This window comes from Rhyacophila brunnea, unplaced genomic scaffold, assembly GCF_057557595.1.
Source record: "Rhyacophila brunnea isolate RB1 unplaced genomic scaffold, BYU_Rbru_1.0 scaffold_142, whole genome shotgun sequence".
NCBI lineage: Eukaryota > Metazoa > Arthropoda > Insecta > Trichoptera > Rhyacophilidae > Rhyacophila > Rhyacophila brunnea.
In genome coordinates, this window is record NW_028232799.1 from 803,330 (window position 1) to 821,749 (window position 18,420).

At 33.4% G+C, this 18,420-nt stretch overlaps 1 protein-coding gene and 1 long non-coding RNA gene across 2 annotated transcripts; one reads left to right on the forward strand and one right to left on the reverse strand.

Moving 5' to 3' along the window:
* The first annotated feature begins 3,777 nt into the window (after positions 1–3,777).
* Positions 3,778–5,969, forward strand: LOC147075531 (histone H2A-like). The gene is made up of 3 exons (XM_085942409.1): positions 3,778–4,241; positions 4,497–4,743; positions 4,847–5,969. The coding sequence occupies exon 3, from the start codon at positions 5,117–5,119 to the stop codon at positions 5,285–5,287; it is 171 nt and encodes a 56-aa protein (XP_085798535.1). The 5' UTR covers positions 3,778–4,241; positions 4,497–4,743; positions 4,847–5,116; the 3' UTR covers positions 5,288–5,969.
* LOC147075532 (uncharacterized) lies at positions 5,671–7,515 on the reverse strand. The gene is made up of 3 exons (XR_015070007.1): positions 7,378–7,515; positions 7,195–7,263; positions 5,671–5,857 (listed from the first exon to the last, which is right to left on the reverse strand). It is a non-coding gene; the product is annotated as an uncharacterized LOC147075532 (long non-coding RNA).
* Positions 7,516–18,420: the final 10,905 nt, after the last annotated feature.

Consider the following 18,420-nt stretch of genomic DNA (forward strand, 5'->3'; position numbering starts at 1 on the left):
AACTACGTATCGGAATACGACCGCAACCATCGACTTATTGAATTAGGTTTATTTATGATATGAACCTGTCAATTTGTTTCCAAAGTCGTGCGATTTGACAAATATAAAATATTTTCTGAGTGGCTAGGTGACGCTGATAAGCCATACATAATTGACGCCTTGGAAACCAACATTGTTAGTGCTATTTATAATATACGGCCAGCAGTGTTCGAGAAAGTGGCACAAAGCCGGACGTACAGAATGCACTTCGTCAAGAACTCTGCGGTGGCTAGATACCAGAAATCATTTTGAAATGTTAGGCACTGTCGACTGTCTGATGGTACACGCTAGATACCTATGTCCATTCATTTTAAAACTTAAATATCTATGCTACCTGTAGCGAGGATATTATATTACTAAGTCGCTGATCAGCAATCGTGTTAGCGTGAATCAATTTGTGACTTTTTAGGACACATCCGCATCTAAAAATGTGCAAATGCTGAAAATTAAATGCGTGAGAAATATATTACCCTTGTCAGAATAAGTCGAAGTTCCTTCGGAGTATTTGCTATAAAGATTTCTTCTTTAATATTTTGTTCGTCTATAGTCATTTCTGAACACTGCATCACTTGATCTTCGATTCCAACAGGCGAGGATTGTTGCCTCCTATCTGTATCGTGATGTCTTGTGAAAAATTCCTTAGTTGAAAGCTGGAAAGCCAAAATTATCGTTTTTATAAATTCTAAATTATGTTTTTTACTGTTCCGTTTGAGTTATTTTTTTTGAACGTTTATGATTTTCAGAATTTTAAGAAATCAAATCATTTAGTGCTGACACCGCGACTGACGCGTTTACATTTGTTGGCCATTAGAAATAATTAACATGATAATTAATTAGTAATTAGTAGGCCAACAATTAATCTTAAATACATCATCCAGATATACATCATTTAAGGCATGTTCTAAACAGATCGTGGCTAGGCGATGCGCGGATTGCGGGTCGCGTGTGCAAATGACACATGCCGAACGAAATATAATTTGTCATATAAATCGAAGATGCGTCCATTTAATGTTCTGTTTATTGTTATATTAGTATTTGCCCGGGTCCGACCCCATTCGGGCCCAATAGGGCACACGGACATGGTGGCAACCGAGGCCAATTTTGCGGCCTTTACTAAATTCGCCAGAGCGTACGGGGGGCGGGACACTCTCGACTCCCCTTGCGACTCTTCAAATTAAAGTCACTCTGGTACTTGCCATATAAATTAAGATCATGCATTCGCACTTCGGTGCAAGGCTGCATCACCAGTCCCGTGCGGCTCTGCTCGGGACAAAATGAGGGCTTAAATTCTTTGATCTGGCACACGTAAGCCGGCCACGTATGACGTGGCTGCATATACATAACGGGAGCGGAGGTGTGAGTTTTACACACCATGTTCTATTAGTAACAATAATAATATATTCATTGACATGTTTTCTTTTTCAAGTAATTAGGTAACGTTTTCAGTCATCTTTACACAATTTAAGAATAAACCCCCGTTGTCATCACGAAACAAATTGACGTCCGAATGCCAGCGAGTCCAAAATTTCGTCGAGCCTATGTATGGTCATAAGTAAAAAAAATAGAGTAAAAATGATAATAGTACCTACCCTACCCATACCAAGGTATTACATACGAATTCAATATTGTTACAGAATAATCCGTAAAAAGTTAAAACGCAATATGGAACTCAACATGTAACATCCAAAAGGAAATACATAAAACAGAATAATATAATACAATTATTGTGTTACAAGTCTTGGTACAATATGTGTAATTTGTTTTATACAAAATTAATATAGTTTTGAATGCAAATTCAAAGATTGGATTACATAATTGACTGATGTCAATAAAATATGTTCACTCTGCAACCGTGCTATGTTTATTCCTGATATTTGTTGATAAAATAACTTATGATCACCTAAATAACGTAACGATGGCCGAGCAGCTTATGCATCGGGATGCGTGCAATAAACCTCCTCTTTGCTGGAAGCAATTTTTTTATAAATGTTACGCCGAATGTGCGAAATTGACTATTACATGAAATGGGCAAAAATTTGCGTAAATCGTGAAAAATGCAAGCCCGTTGCCTTAGTCATGAATTAGACAAAATATCTGCAGAGTGCGTGAATTCGGCAGTAATTTTTCTGCCCAGTTAATGCACTGGACAAATTAGATAGAAGCGCTACGGTGGTGTTTTTTGCAACTAAACTAAATGTAACAAATGCCCATGCATTGGTCAAAATTTACGTATATTATCTATGGTCAAAATAGATGGTCGCGCTCCGGTGGTGTTTTTTGCAACTAATCAAACTAACATAATATGTCAAATGTCATTGATTATATTATAAAAATATACCAATCAATAACTTCAATGACGTTCATATCCATTTACTATGCGCAAAAAAAATCTAGAACTATAATATGATAACGGAAGAATTTTATAAAAAGGTATTTTCGCGATTTGATTCGTGCTTGGGTAAAAATCGTGCAATGGTCGATTTTATGTTTGTGATAGTTTGTCGACGCTTGTTAGCTAACCTCAAAATGGACATTCAGTTGAATTCAGAATTACAAGAACTAATCTAACCTAATAATAATAATATTATATAATGTCCAATTATAACTAATATAACCATCCGTATTAAATTTACTTTTTCTTCTGTCATGTTGACAGTTTAAGAATTCCATACCCTGACGAATTCACGTAGTCGGCAGATAATTTACCTAATTCATGAATAAGGCAACAGGCTTGATTATAACATGAATTAGCCAAAATTTTGCCCATTTCATCTAATAGTCAATTTCGCATATTCGACGTACCATAAACAATAGAACAAATTAACGTTATTTTTTGTTTACATATCTTACCTTGCATGACTTAAAAGGCACTCGCGGATGATTAATTTAACGTACAGTGGATCGCAATTTAAGATACCTATTCACATTAAAATTGCTTTACATTCGAATGATTGTGATGTATAAATTATCATAATTAAATACTCATGATTTAACGAAAGATGTATAAACCTACACATATATTGTATTATTATATTATTTGTGTGAGCTAAAACCAACAAATGAAACAAGTTGGAGAGAATTAATAATGGTCAAAGATGCATTTGCAAATTCCAACCTTCTATATAAGACAGCATACATTATAATATCTACTTACAATTGGTCTGTAATCTGCATAGGAACAACCCGGTTGAGGGTATTCATCATCATATATTGGGTGTGAAACATCTTCAATAACCTCACGCTTGACGACGGCTTGTTGATCATCTGTCTCAGATTTTATATTGGAGAGGTCAGCCATTGGGCACTGAAAGAAGAATTATTATATTTTGTAAACACGGTAAACCAGTTTTAGTTCTCGTTACATCCATAAAACAATGTATAATAATTATATTTACACATATGTATCGTAGCTGTCAAATTCTATAAACATGTAAATTTTTGAAACAAAGTTTAATATCATCGCAAGTTTTTATTATATTACACGTATCGCTGCTATTGACAATCTAAAGTGTTTGTAAATGATATCATTATCCAAAAACTAACCTCGAAATTGCAACTTGAAACGTCCGCATTCTCTTGCGTTACATGAGTTCGAGGGTCCGGGTTGTTTGAATGGCAAGTCAGCGTGTCAAACAAAGGCTTGCCTTCTATATCGGAGTGTTCTCCATCATATTCTTGCTTTACATCCATGTTAATGGTATATTATATTCCAAAAGCAACGTGTTCCGTGACAGACATGCGGGGCTATTCTAACGTATCCAAACGTATGTGTTAAAAGGTTAAAACGGCTAATTATGATAAAATTATCAAAATTAACACATTTGCTATTCTCGCGGTCATTTGCGTAAGAAAGTTAACCGATATCCCTGTCAAAGTTAGCGGCACCTCGATGTGCCGTGCTACTGCGAGAACGAGAGAAAATATGTCAATTTTACATATTGAAAATTGAGATGCAAGATAATATGCAAAGTTTCAAACCACAATTTGTGGTTCGGTTCTACGGATTCTATGGTTAGAATCATAGATACTATTACTAATAAATGTTCGTTTCGCGGATGTCAAATAACTGTCGTAATATTGTTTTATCAATTTTATTATCCATCTACATTCTACAATTATACAGACTGTCGAAAGAAATAGTGACCAAATTGGACTCCGTGTTGATGAGAGGCATACCCAAAGGAATTCCTGTCCAAATTCAGGTAATTAAAATCACAAATTACTTCGACATTTAGTAGCTATACTTAACCCTACTTTATGACAGCGCAAGATAACATCATGGGTAAGATACATTTACTCAGTTTGACAACAGCACATGTAAATAGGTACCTACCTACTTCATCTTTAAGCATTCACCACGACAGAAAACATATTAAAATTAACAGATTATCATTGTTCATTGTCCTTCGTCATTCTTCATTTCCTCTTGTTATTGATTGATCCAAAAAACATTTCAGGTGATTCAGGGTATGCGGTAGAAAAATATATGCTCATTCCGATTCTACGTGCCGAGGTAGATTCACCTGAAGCTCGCTATACGGCTGCCCACTGCTCAACAAGGAATGTCATAGAGAGACTGAACGGTGTGTTGAAAGCAAAATTTAGATGCCTTCGAGGGGATAGAGCCCTCCATTATAAACCTGAGAAGGCAACCAAGATAATATATGCGTGTTGTATTCTGCATAACATGATGCAACATTATAGGTAATTATTGAAGTTTCAAGTACATGAAAACATTACTTAAATAGATGTGACATTGGACTGAGTCTGTCATGTGCTAACACATCTCTTTTTCTTTCTTTTTCAGGATACCGAATCTAGAACCTGTTGATGAGCCTGTCCTATCGGAATTCGTGTATAATGAGACGCGGAATCAAAATAGATTAAGGGAGGCATATGCTACTCGTCAACGAATTGTTGACATCTATTTTGGTGACGATTAACACAATCACTATACCAGTAGGTATCTAATGGACAGGCTCGTTTTCAGCGCTCAATAACTCATTCCACACCGTTCCACATGTATGTGCCAAATAATTTAGCCTGTATTCAAACGTATATATGATATACGAAGGAGATGCAGCTAATGTTGGACAACAAGAAGACCAGGATCATCCCTCGTCATTTGCAGCTCGCCATCCGCAACGAGGAGCTGAACAAGCTGCTCTCCGGCGTCACCATCGCCCAGGGTGGAGTGCTGCCCAATATCCAGGCGGTGCTCTTGCCCAAGAAGACTGAGAAGGCGTGAAAAAAAATCTTATCGTCTATGATTACATGCAATAATCCATCTATCGTCGTACAAAAGGCCCTTTTCAGGGCCCCCATTTTTATTCAAATTCGACTGGTAGCGAACGTGTCGAGGTCGTTATTGTTGCTTATGAGATGATATTTATTATTTAACGAATCACTGGTCAAATTGGAAATGGAACGATTGCATAACGAAAGAGTTTTAACTTAAAGTTTAGTGTGCACTATTTATGGCGGATCTTAACAGCCTACCTCCACCCTTCGCCACTGGCACTGCCAGTAACAAACATTTTCGTTTGGTTTTACAATTACCCGTATTCCGTAGACATCAAAGGAATCAAAATTTTGCATAGTTATGAGTGGGTATTTAATGAAACAACAATGTATAACGTTTCAAATTTATTTAATCAAAAACATATTCAAAAAACAGATTGTGATCATTGAAATCTTAGTTCTGCATTCAGCTGACGAACGTGAAGCAGATGATGTAGTCGGTTGCAGCTTTCGTCTTCTCTCTCGGTCATCTTCGTTATTCTCTTGTTTCCTTTTGGTTTTCTTGGTATTGACTGATCTAAAAACATTTCAGGCAAATTAGGTTATGCGGTTGAGAAACCCACTGTTCATCGAATGTGGTAGAGAGACTCAACGGTGTACTTAAAACAAAATTTAGATGCCTACGAGCGAACAAAAAGCAACAAAAATAAAAAAAATATATGCATATTGTATTCTGCACAACGTGATACAAGAATTTAGGTAATTTAAGTTCAAGTAAATGAAAACAATAGGTACTTAAATAGATGTGACATTGGATTGAGTATGTAATGTATTGTGCTAACAAATCTCTTTTTTTACAGGATACCGAATCTAACTTGTAGATGACCCTGTCCCATCTGAATTTGTATATACTGACACTTGGAATGCCAATAGGATAAGGCAGGCGTATTCTGCTCAACAGATATTTTGGTGCCAATAATTAATTAAATAAATGCGGCGTAATAAATAACTAACCTTTTATCCAATATATTATCGACAAATGACTGAAATATGCCAAATTTATCATAATGCACATACTATTATGTACTTATTCTGTTTTATACTTTTATATATAATAATTATATTGTATTATATTAAGATTAATAAAAATTGTTAGTAATGGTTTTATACTTGGATTATTTTTTTTACAACACATATACATAATTTCTCCTGATACAATACTCTCTTTTGATATTGTAGTAGGGTGGCCCTCGACTTTAAAATAATTCGTTATTTCGTACATTTCTTACAATGTAGATTCTTGTTGATAATGCAAAAACTGTAATCTACCACGCAGTTGCTACTCTCTCCTCCGTTCCCTGTCACCTTCTCAAATATATAAAAGGGTGGTATTCGACTATTTATATATATATAACAAGTTTCTAAAGAAACACCCGTTAACTTTATTACACCCATTGATAAATAAATAATATTTTAATGTACACTTTCTGAGGAACTAATTACGTGTGAAAGTCGAGGGCCACATGTATTAAGTATAGATATGGCAGGCGTATGTACTACTTACTTACTAAATAAATATTGTTTGTTTACATACTGCATACATAATATTATATTAGTGTAAAGCAAGTATGAATGCAGTCAATCGGTCATGATGACCTAGTCTAGGTGAATGCTATTTTGATATAGTTAAAATATATAGATATTATATAATGAATGTATTATAATAGTACTTTCGTCTGGTTATTCTCCAATAAAAGGTTGGAAACATCCCTATTCATGGCCGGCAACATTGATGGAAAAAATATAAGACAAGCTGTATGTTTGCGGTATTTTTTCAATCATTTTCCTACACCAAGGTTTTCTTCAATATTTTTTATATAAACAAATATGAAACAAACAATATTTAACTATTACCTCTAGGCCGGGGTTGCAATGGTGTGCTCTCGGCTTCTTCCACAGGATGACGCCTTGATATTTTACGTGCTGGAATATAAAAAAGTTTTGTACTATAGTTGCATAATAATCCCAAACAAAATAATATACCTACTGTTCCATACACACAAACAACATTGTAATATTTAAATTATATATTCTTACCGTCAAAATCTTTGTCCGATTGACAATTGACTTTACGTATATTATCTATATTTTATGCAATTGACATGACTGGCAAAATTGTAGGTTAAGTTTGGTTACGTTTGACGTTTGACATTTATATAAACAAAGCTCGCGCCGTTCGGGTACCAGAGACAACGCGGCACGAACATGGCCGATTTTAACCGAAGTCAGAAAATCATAGATAATATACCAGCAAATAACGTACGTACTTCACGCCGTAGTTAGCCGTTTAAACCGGATATGAAAGTTAGCTGCCGCTAAAGTGATAATATCTGACATGTGCCTGAATAACAAATGTGTTAACTTGGACCAATGGTAACATCGTAAATGTGCTAAAGTGATAATTGTTAAGAATAGGCCTAATGATCCTTTCAAGGTACTGTTAGAATAGTGTTGCTGCAACACTTAAAAGTATTTTCGTGAAAACTACCTATAATAAAAATAAAAACTTCACACGGTGTTTTAATAATATGTATATGTATAATTTGATTTTATCAAATTGGGTTTTTTCTCCTATAATGTCGACACTGACGATTTCTTTTTCGTGACGGGTCCACTGTTTATTAGTATCCAGCGACAGGTCATACGTTTTAGTTACGATAAAAGTTCTACGTTTAGTTGGTGATCTTGACATTAGCATCTGTACCATAATAATACCTACACAATTCAATACATTATTGTTTATCAGATAATAGCTACAAGGAATATTATTAACTGCATTTCGGCAACACATATATACAACAGAACAGAAAGTTGTCAAGTTGTCTCCAGCACATTGCATACGATTATTGATAAGCAAACATGGAAGTCAAGCGAGAATGTGATGGAGACCAATCTGGCACGGAAGACAAGTTTGATGTAACAACTAGCCACCACAACAGCACTTACACGCGCACCCAAATAAAGCAGGAGAACACAGACGATTTCAGTCGCGATTTTGAGGTTCGTTTTTATTTATTAAGTCCTTTCCTGCGTTTTTTTTATAATTATTTTAGCAGAATACCATCGTTTTGTTTACATTTTTTCAAAATTGTTTAAGAACATAGGTACGAGGATGTCAAACTTTCTTTTGACATAGTGTAACGCGATGAACTTGTCACCTAAAGAAACCATAAATATACTTTCTTAACTGGCAACACCAAACTCATGCTGGCTGCAAATAATCAACGGCCGGAGCAGACAAGGTGGGGGGGACGTAGCGGCGGGGGCGAGAACACAAGTGCGTGGGAGGCAACTTCCTTCTTCTGGTTCCAAACGTTCTACGGGGCGGACGCGCTCGTACCGCGCGACGCGGTCGTGTAGGGGCACACGCTTCAACAATGGATGGGATATTCGCATACCCGTGTCGAGGGGTACAGTGCTAGTGTCATCTTCACCCGGGAATACACCCCTTGGACTTGGAAATGGAAGGACGTTGAGGAGGGCTCGATGCATGTAAATATGTAATTATAAATTGTGTCTAGGTTAGTGCCATTTGCTGGTGACGGAGACGCTCCTGTGAGAACCTCCGTCCCACTTCTTTTATATATAATCTTTTGTAAACCTTCGCTGAAATAATCTCTCATTAAATGTAACCGCATTTCAGCGATATACTTTGAAACCTCTTTCACTTATCAACCTAGAGTCCCAGTAAACACATGGTCTTTTGCAGCTGTTTCCCTCCCAAAGAAAAGCTAGCTGGCGTCCAACCCTGTTGGACGGGGGTACCTCAAAGGTTGAAGGAAACGTGCAAGCCTAACTCCAGACTCCTGGTGAGTCTGGGAATCCACGCCAAGGGAGTTGCTTCCCGGCGTGGGTTTAGCTGCTCCAAATAGCGGTCGGATCCACTCCTTTTGATAAGAAATTCTCATGTTCTACACCAGAAGGTGGCAAAGTTAGGTGGACGAGAGAGCGAGGTCGGAACGAGCGGCTTCAGAAGTATAAGTCTGATGTAGGTAAAGCTCAAATTACTCATTATGTTACATTCATGTGACAAATCTTTCCTACCTTATGTAAGTATCAGATAGCTATGTAGTCGTTGCATTGTTAAATAACATTAGAAGAACTTTCAGTCTTTTTTGTTACATTTGCGCCTCCAACGCGATTTGGACGGTGAAGTTGGTTTCATGTTTCCTGTGCCTTGCGAGAGTTTTTGTCACCAGCATTCAATCATATTATATGTTATATTTGTATGTATTTCTTCCGTAGTGCATTTTGTCTAGTTAGCCGAGCGGTTCTGGAATGTTCTATAATTACGGAACATTTGTGGTTGGGTATACCAGAAGTGAGCGACTGCGCGCATTCTTAAAAAAAAATGCGGGCACTTCTAGTTGAACATTCACAATAGCAGGACGCACATTAGGCTGCGCGCACACGGCAAAGCGAAGTTTCGGATTCATCCGCCAAACGACGTTTGCGTTTTATTTGCGTTTTATTTGCGAGCCGATTGCGTTTTAAATGCGTTTCAAATGCGTCCATATTTCGACAATGCTGTCCAAGAGAAAACACGGTTTTCAAGGGGATTCATAAACGCCTTTTTTTGAAACTGCACCCTGCTGCGAGAGTATTTATCTTTCATTACAGTGGCGTACAAGGGTAAATAAATCAATATAAAATCAGTACGTAATATTGCATTATACCTACATTTATTTTCCCACTATTGCTTCTTTTGGAGCTGGACTGTTTTATATCGAAAGCGTTTTGAAAATTACCTATTGTTGAGCCTATTATATACCATCATCATCAATACTATCGACCGAGGGTACTTGATGGAGTTTGAATTTAAATTCTAATTGATTTAAGTTTTGTACTATTATTATTTATTAATACAATAAAAAAAGATTATAAGTTAATACACGAAGAAAGGGTAAAAACCTTATTACCTAGATACCTACTAAGTAAATGATGAAGTATAAAAACATAATATTTTGAATAATTTGAATATTTGCAGTGTTTCTAAAAAAACCCGTTGTAAATACGATTAATACATTCGGTAGGTAAGCGTATTAAAATGTCATTTCTCGTAAACAATAGTTTTCTCGTTGTGCAATATGTTGGGAGTTTAATAATATTAACTAATGAGAGATGTCACCAACTGTAACTACTCACTAAATAAAAAAAAAAACGAATAAACAATGTTAAGGTATAGTTCGTAATATGCAAATTTAAATAATTTTTGATGAATACCTATATACCTATACCGAAAATATTTATATAAGTACCTATAGATACGTATTGAATTACCCACCTACCTATTCATATTATATGAAATACATATTTAAAATAACACCATTCTTTTGGGAAGAATACAAGTAGGTATGCATTTGGTTATATTCGATATTAAATAAGTATGTATCTTTAATAGAATCATGCCTCCTTTTTAGTAGTAGAATCTTTATGTAGGTATCGAATCTATAAAATATTTTTATTAAATTTAATCTGTTTTTAAGCGTGAAGGCTCGCCATAACTATAAGGTAAACTAAACCATTATTATTTATTTTGTAGTAAGTATGTACTTCTTTAATTATTTTTTTTATTAGTTGACACTTTTATCTTCTATAGATACACTAAAATGGAAACGGGTGCCAATAATAACATATTGAAGTGAGAATAATGAATACCTTCCTACTACTATCGATAGGTATGTTCCTGTGTACTTGTGTAGGTACATGTATATTTATATTAATTATTGTTTTCGTGTTATAATATATTATTTGCGATTAATTGATAACAAAATTTAGATAATTTATCTATTCACCCGCTACAGTAAAATCTATAAAATATTTTAATTAAATTATATCTGTTGCTCTACATTGCATGAACGCCACTGAAGCAATGGAGTAATTAATTATGTCATACAATACGTGCCATGAATATACTACCTACCACATGTTCTTTTAAATCTTCCCATTTAGGCCAGGACCGAACTTTTGAAAGCTGAAATTTATGGGGGCGCGTATTAAGAAATATTACTGATTAACCACATAATTATGTTCAGAAAGGCCTAATAAATTTTATTTACCAATGACAAACTCATGACCGGATGAGTGGGTATTTTTCATTAAAAACTTGGGTATAATGTAAAGGTTTAAGCCTACGCAATCTGCACCTAGCACATTGTCATATATAATAATATGAAGAATGTTAAATCTCAGTCGGTTCCATGACAAAACAGGACAGTGACAAAACAGAACATGACAAAACAGAACACCTGGAGAAAACCTGGCTGTTCTGTTTTATCATGTTCTGTATTGTTATTGTTGTCGAAGTCATGATGAATTGTTTGCAACCAGAAAGATTCACTTGAATGATTAATGCTTATTTGGACTATGTCTGCATTTGCGTATAGCTAACAAAAATCCGCATGAAAGTAATTAAAAATAATTTCTACACTATGAAAATATCATCAAATTAAAAAACGCTTTCGATATAATATAACAGAATTCTATTCCAAATCAAGCAATAGTGGAAAAAATAAATATAGGTAAAATGGTAAAAAATAAATACTTAATAATTATGTAGGTAATGTTTACATATTATATTTTTATATTTTATTTATCTTAGTTCGCCACTGGCGACAAAAAAAGGTTTTTTTTAATTCTTCGGATAGTGCAATAAATAAATTCTTACATAATAACACTAACGGTGAAAACAAAAAGTACTAATATCCATAATAGCTATAAGTTGGCGAACACAATACGGCACATATTGTATGACATAATTTATTACTTAAAAATTAAAAAAATCTTCCTTCTTTCTTAATTAGTGTCATCAAGAATTTCACAGTGGCGTTAATGCAATGGGGAAAACAGATATAATTTAATTAAAATATTTTATAGGTTTTTTGTATATAATTTGTTAGAACAATGTAATATATTATTATACCTATTGTATCTTTTATTAAATAAACATTTAAAACATATTATTCATAAACATTTGAAATATCTCCCCTTAAAATCTGTTCATATTTCCAATAGAATATTATTGCTTAGAATTCAATACATTCTACATTCTACAGCACGTGAATCAGATAACTTAGGTTCTAGAGAGACTAGTGGGTTAAGATTGCCTCCAGAAAAATCTTACTGGGGGCAATCTTTGTTCTGTCTAAGAGAAACTGAGCATCGTGAGGAGTGGAAAGTCTTAGTCGCTCAGAAGATTAATATTATTTCATGATGGTCACGATCCTCAGCCATGAGGGAATGACCGAGAAGAGAGAGAAGAAGAGCATTACCTACATATTATAATGGGAGAAAATAAAATATAGATACCTACTTACATAGTTATTGTTTATTAATAAATAGTATTACAAGTCTTTATAAGTATTAATATTAAAATTGAATAATTTGCAATAGTTAGGTACATTGCTATCTTAATATTCAATATATATGTCTCAATTAATTTATCGATATATTTCATCCATGTTTCTTATAGTCAGTCTTTGGTAAATTTTCATAATATTAAAAGCTCAAAGCATAATGGAAGTGCATCTGATAGATCCGTTCAAAGTGGTTCATGCATCTCATCATCAAAGTATATTATTGTTTCACAGAAAGTGATTGCTGCTGTGCTCGACGCTAAGCCGGTTTCAGGACTTGCCTATCAGGCGACCAAAGGCTACAGAAGATATTCCGAACAACGTAACGTCAAAATCAATACTGCAGTAGTAGTAGTTGTAATGCCATGATCCACCTGCGACGATAGTTATTCTTGCTATCTCATTTTCACGATATATCACGTGGCACAACAGCCATAAATACACATCTAGAAAAGGGTAGGTAATTATTTTGTATTAGAGGGAGGTCATTTATTATTCCTTTATAATATTCAGATTATTATATTAGATTATATTCAAATATTTAATATATAAACTGGGGTTTTCTTCTAAAATTCGTACACTACAGTGAAATTAAATACAGTGGCTAAGACTTCTTCTGTTTATTTAGAGTATTTTAGACCATACCTTAAAATAAATTTTATAATACATTATAATATTATCAGTGACATCTACTAGTATATTATCGTAACAAATCGCCCTAGAGTGTGAAGGCTTTTGATTATTAGCCTTCGAGCAAATCTGCGCCGTTAAATAATATTTAATTTGAAATATTTTGTGTCCTAATGTTTTTTGTTAATGGTTTAATTATTTTTTTAAAAACATTAGTGTACTTATACGAATTCATTAGTAGTCATATGATAAATACCTACCAACGCACTATGATCCCCATAGTCTACCTACTTGCAGAAGTCACTATTCGCCACTGGATACACCAACACCTGCAGACCCAAACACATTAAATAAGGCCTTCTGTACATAAATTGACATAGAAAAGGGTTACTAAGACTAATTATTAAATTAACTGCAAGCCATTTTGCGTTTCAGATTCATTTGTAGTAAAAATCACACTTTTGGGTGCCATTAATTACTATATATTGACCGTTTGAAAACGTGGTTGACTTTTACCGTAACCAAACCTAAAACATATAGGATCTAATGCAAAAGGTAACTGTAACTACTTGTAAATAGATTGATTCCGTAAATTATTATAGAAAAATAGGCAGGCAACCAACCAATATTTTATCGTTTACAAAGCCTCGCGAGTATTAATTTTTTTTTTCAATATTCGATGCATGGCAGAGTTATTTTGCGAATACCATCTCTTGGCATCACGTTTAATAGTAAGCTATCATTTGTAAAAAGGAACTACAACTGTTAGGCTTCGTCTGTCGTACCTACTTCCCAGGTCTTTTCGGATGTTATGGTATTTAGAATATTTAGATTAACAATCTCAAAAATCGCGAATGACATGTACCTACAAACATACTACCGAAACGTCAAAGTTGTTGCGAAAAACGGTGGATATAAACTTATTTTAGTTTTAAACTTTATATGGCAACTAGTTCAACCACACTGAAAATGTTGTGGAATCTCCATCACGTCTTTTAATGTGATATTAATAGTTCATAAACCCTTTCTATAGTTGTTGTTATTATTAAGAGTCAAAACTAGTGCTGAATGTATTAAAATCGTTTGTAGGTACATGTCATTCGCGATTTTTGAGATTGTTAATCTAAATATTCTAAATACCATAACATCCGAAAAGACCTGGGAAGTAGGTACGACAGACGAAGCCTAACAGTTGTAGTTCCTTTTTACAAATGATAGCTTACTATTAAACGTGATGCCAAGAGATGGTATTCGCAAAATAACTCTGCCATGCATCGAATATTGAAAAAAAAAAATTAATACTCGCGAGGCTTTGTAAACGATAAAATATTGGTTGGTTGCCTGCCTATTTTTCTATAATAATTTACGGAATCAATCTATTTACAAGTAGTTACAGTTACCTTTTGCATTAGATCCTATATGTTTTAGGTTTGGTTACGGTAAAAGTCAACCACGTTTTCAAACGGTCAATATATAGTAATTAATGGCACCCAAAAGTGTGATTTTTACTACAAATGAATCTGAAACGCAAAATGGCTTGCAGTTAATTTAATAATTAGTCTTAGTAACCCTTTTCTATGTCAATTTATGTACAGAAGGCCTTATTTAATGTGTTTGGGTCTGCAGGTGTTGGTGTATCCAGTGGCGAATAGTGACTTCTGCAAGTAGGTAGACTATGGGGATCATAGTGCGTTGGTAGGTATTTATCATATGACTACTAATGAATTCGTATAAGTACACTAATGTTTTTAAAAAAATAATTAAACCATTAACAAAAAACATTAGGACACAAAATATTTCAAATTAAATATTATTTAACGGCGCAGATTTGCTCGAAGGCTAATAATCAAAAGCCTTCACACTCTAGGGCGATTTGCTACGATAATATACTAGTAGATGTCACTGATAATATTATAATGTATTATAAAATTTATTTTAAGGTATGGTCTAAAATACTCTAAATAAACAGAAGAAGTCTTAGCCACTGTATTTAATTTCACTGTAGTGTACGAATTTTAGAAGAAAACCCCAGTTTATATATTAAATATTTGAATATAATCTAATATAATAATCTGAATATTATAAAGGAATAATAAATGACCTCCCTCTAATACAAAATAATTACCTACCCTTTTCTAGATGTGTATTTATGGCTGTTGTGCCACGTGATATATCGTGAAAATGAGATAGCAAGAATAACTATCGTCGCAGGTGGATCATGGCATTACAACTACTACTACTGCAGTATTGATTTTGACGTTACGTTGTTCGGAATATCTTCTGTAGCCTTTGGTCGCCTGATAGGCAAGTCCTGAAACCGGCTTAGCGTCGAGCACAGCAGCAATCACTTTCTGTGAAACAATAATATAATTTGATGATGAGATGCATGAACCACTTTGAACGGATCTATCAGATGCACTTCCATTATGCTTTGAGCTTTTAATATTATGAAAATTTACCAAAGACTGACTATAAGAAACATGGATGAAATATATCGATAAATTAATTGAGACATATATATTGAATATTAAGATAGCAATGTACCTAACTATTGCAAATTATTCAATTTTAATATTAATACTTATAAAGACTTGTAATACTATTTATTAATAAACAATAACTATGTAAGTAGGTATCTATATTTTATTTTCTCCCATTATAATATGTAGGTAATGCTCTTCTTCTCTCTCTTCTCGGTCATTCCCTCATGGCTGAGGATCGTGACCATCATGAAATAATATTAATCTTCTGAGCGACTAAGACTTTCCACTCCTCACGATGCTCAGTTTCTCTTAGACAGAACAAAGATTGCCCCCAGTAAGATTTTTCTGGAGGCAATCTTAACCCACTAGTCTCTCTAGAACCTAAGTTATCTGATTCACGTGCTGTAGAATGTAGAATGTATTGAATTCTAAGCAATAATATTCTATTGGAAATATGAACAGATTTTAAGGGGAGATATTTCAAATGTTTATGAATAATATGTTTTAAATGTTTATTTAATAAAAGATACAATAGGTATAATAATATATTACATTGTTCTAACAAATTATATACAAAAAACCTATAAAATATTTTAATTAAATTATATCTGTTTTCCCCATTGCATTAACGCCACTGTGAAATTCTTGATGACACTAATTAAGAAAGAAGGAAGATTTTTTTAATTTTTAAGTAATAAATTATGTCATACAATATGTGCCGTATTGTGTTCGCCAACTTATAGCTATTATGGATATTAGTACTTTTTGTTTTCACCGTTAGTGTTATTATGTAAGAATTTATTTATTGCACTATCCGAAGAATTAAAAAAAACCTTTTTTTGTCGCCAGTGGCGAACTAAGATAAATAAAATATAAAAATATAATATGTAAACATTACCTACATAATTATTAAGTATTTATTTTTTACCATTTTACCTATATTTATTTTTTCCACTATTGCTTGATTTGGAATAGAATTCTGTTATATTATATCGAAAGCGTTTTTTAATTTGATGATATTTTCATAGTGTAGAAATTATTTTTAATTACTTTCATGCGGATTTTTGTTAGCTATACGCAAATGCAGACATAGTCCAAATAAGCATTAATCATTCAAGTGAATCTTTCTGGTTGCAAACAATTCATCATGACTTCGACAACAATAACAATACAGAACATGATAAAACAGAACAGCCAGGTTTTCTCCAGGTGTTCTGTTTTGTCATGTTCTGTTTTGTCACTGTCCTGTTTTGTCATGGAACCGACTGAGATTTAACATTCTTCATATTATTATATATGACAATGTGCTAGGTGCAGATTGCGTAGGCTTAAACCTTTACATTATACCCAAGTTTTTAATGAAAAATACCCACTCATCCGGTCATGAGTTTGTCATTGGTAAATAAAATTTATTAGGCCTTTCTGAACATAATTATGTGGTTAATCAGTAATATTTCTTAATACGCGCCCCCATAAATTTCAGCTTTCAAAAGTTCGGTCCTGGCCTAAATGGGAAGATTTAAAAGAACATGTGGTAGGTAGTATATTCATGGCACGTATTGTATGACATAATTAATTACTCCATTGCTTCAGTGGCGTTCATGCAATGTAGAGCAACAGATATAATTTAATTAAAATATTTTATAGATTTTACTGTAGCGGGTGAATAGATAAATTATCTAAATTTTGTTATCAATTAATCGCAAATAATATATTATAACACGAAAACAATAATTAATATAAATATACATGTACCTACACAAGTACACAGGAACATACCTATCGATAGTAGTAGGAAGGTATTCATTATTCTCACTTCAATATGTTATTATTGGCACCCGTTTCCATTTTAGTGTATCTATAGAAGATAAAAGTGTCAACTAATAAAAAAAATAATTAAAGAAGTACATACTTACTACAAAATAAATAATAATGGTTTAGTTTACCTTATAGTTATGGCGAGCCTTCACGCTTAAAAACAGATTAAATTTAATAAAAATATTTTATAGATTCGATACCTACATAAAGATTCTACTACTAAAAAGGAGGCATGATTCTATTAAAGATACATACTTATTTAATATCGAATATAACCAAATGCATACCTACTTGTATTCTTCCCAAAAGAATGGTGTTATTTTAAATATGTATTTCATATAATATGAATAGGTAGGTGGGTAATTCAATACGTATCTATAGGTACTTATATAAATATTTTCGGTATAGGTATATAGGTATTCATCAAAAATTATTTAAATTTGCATATTACGAACTATACCTTAACATTGTTTATTCGTTTTTTTTTTTATTTAGTGAGTAGTTACAGTTGGTGACATCTCTCATTAGTTAATATTATTAAACTCCCAACATATTGCACAACGAGAAAACTATTGTTTACGAGAAATGACATTTTAATACGCTTACCTACCGAATGTATTAATCGTATTTACAACGGGTTTTTTTAGAAACACTGCAAATATTCAAATTATTCAAAATATTATGTTTTTATACTTCATCATTTACTTAGTAGGTATCTAGGTAATAAGGTTTTTACCCTTTCTTCGTGTATTAACTTATAATCTTTTTTTATTGTATTAATAAATAATAATAGT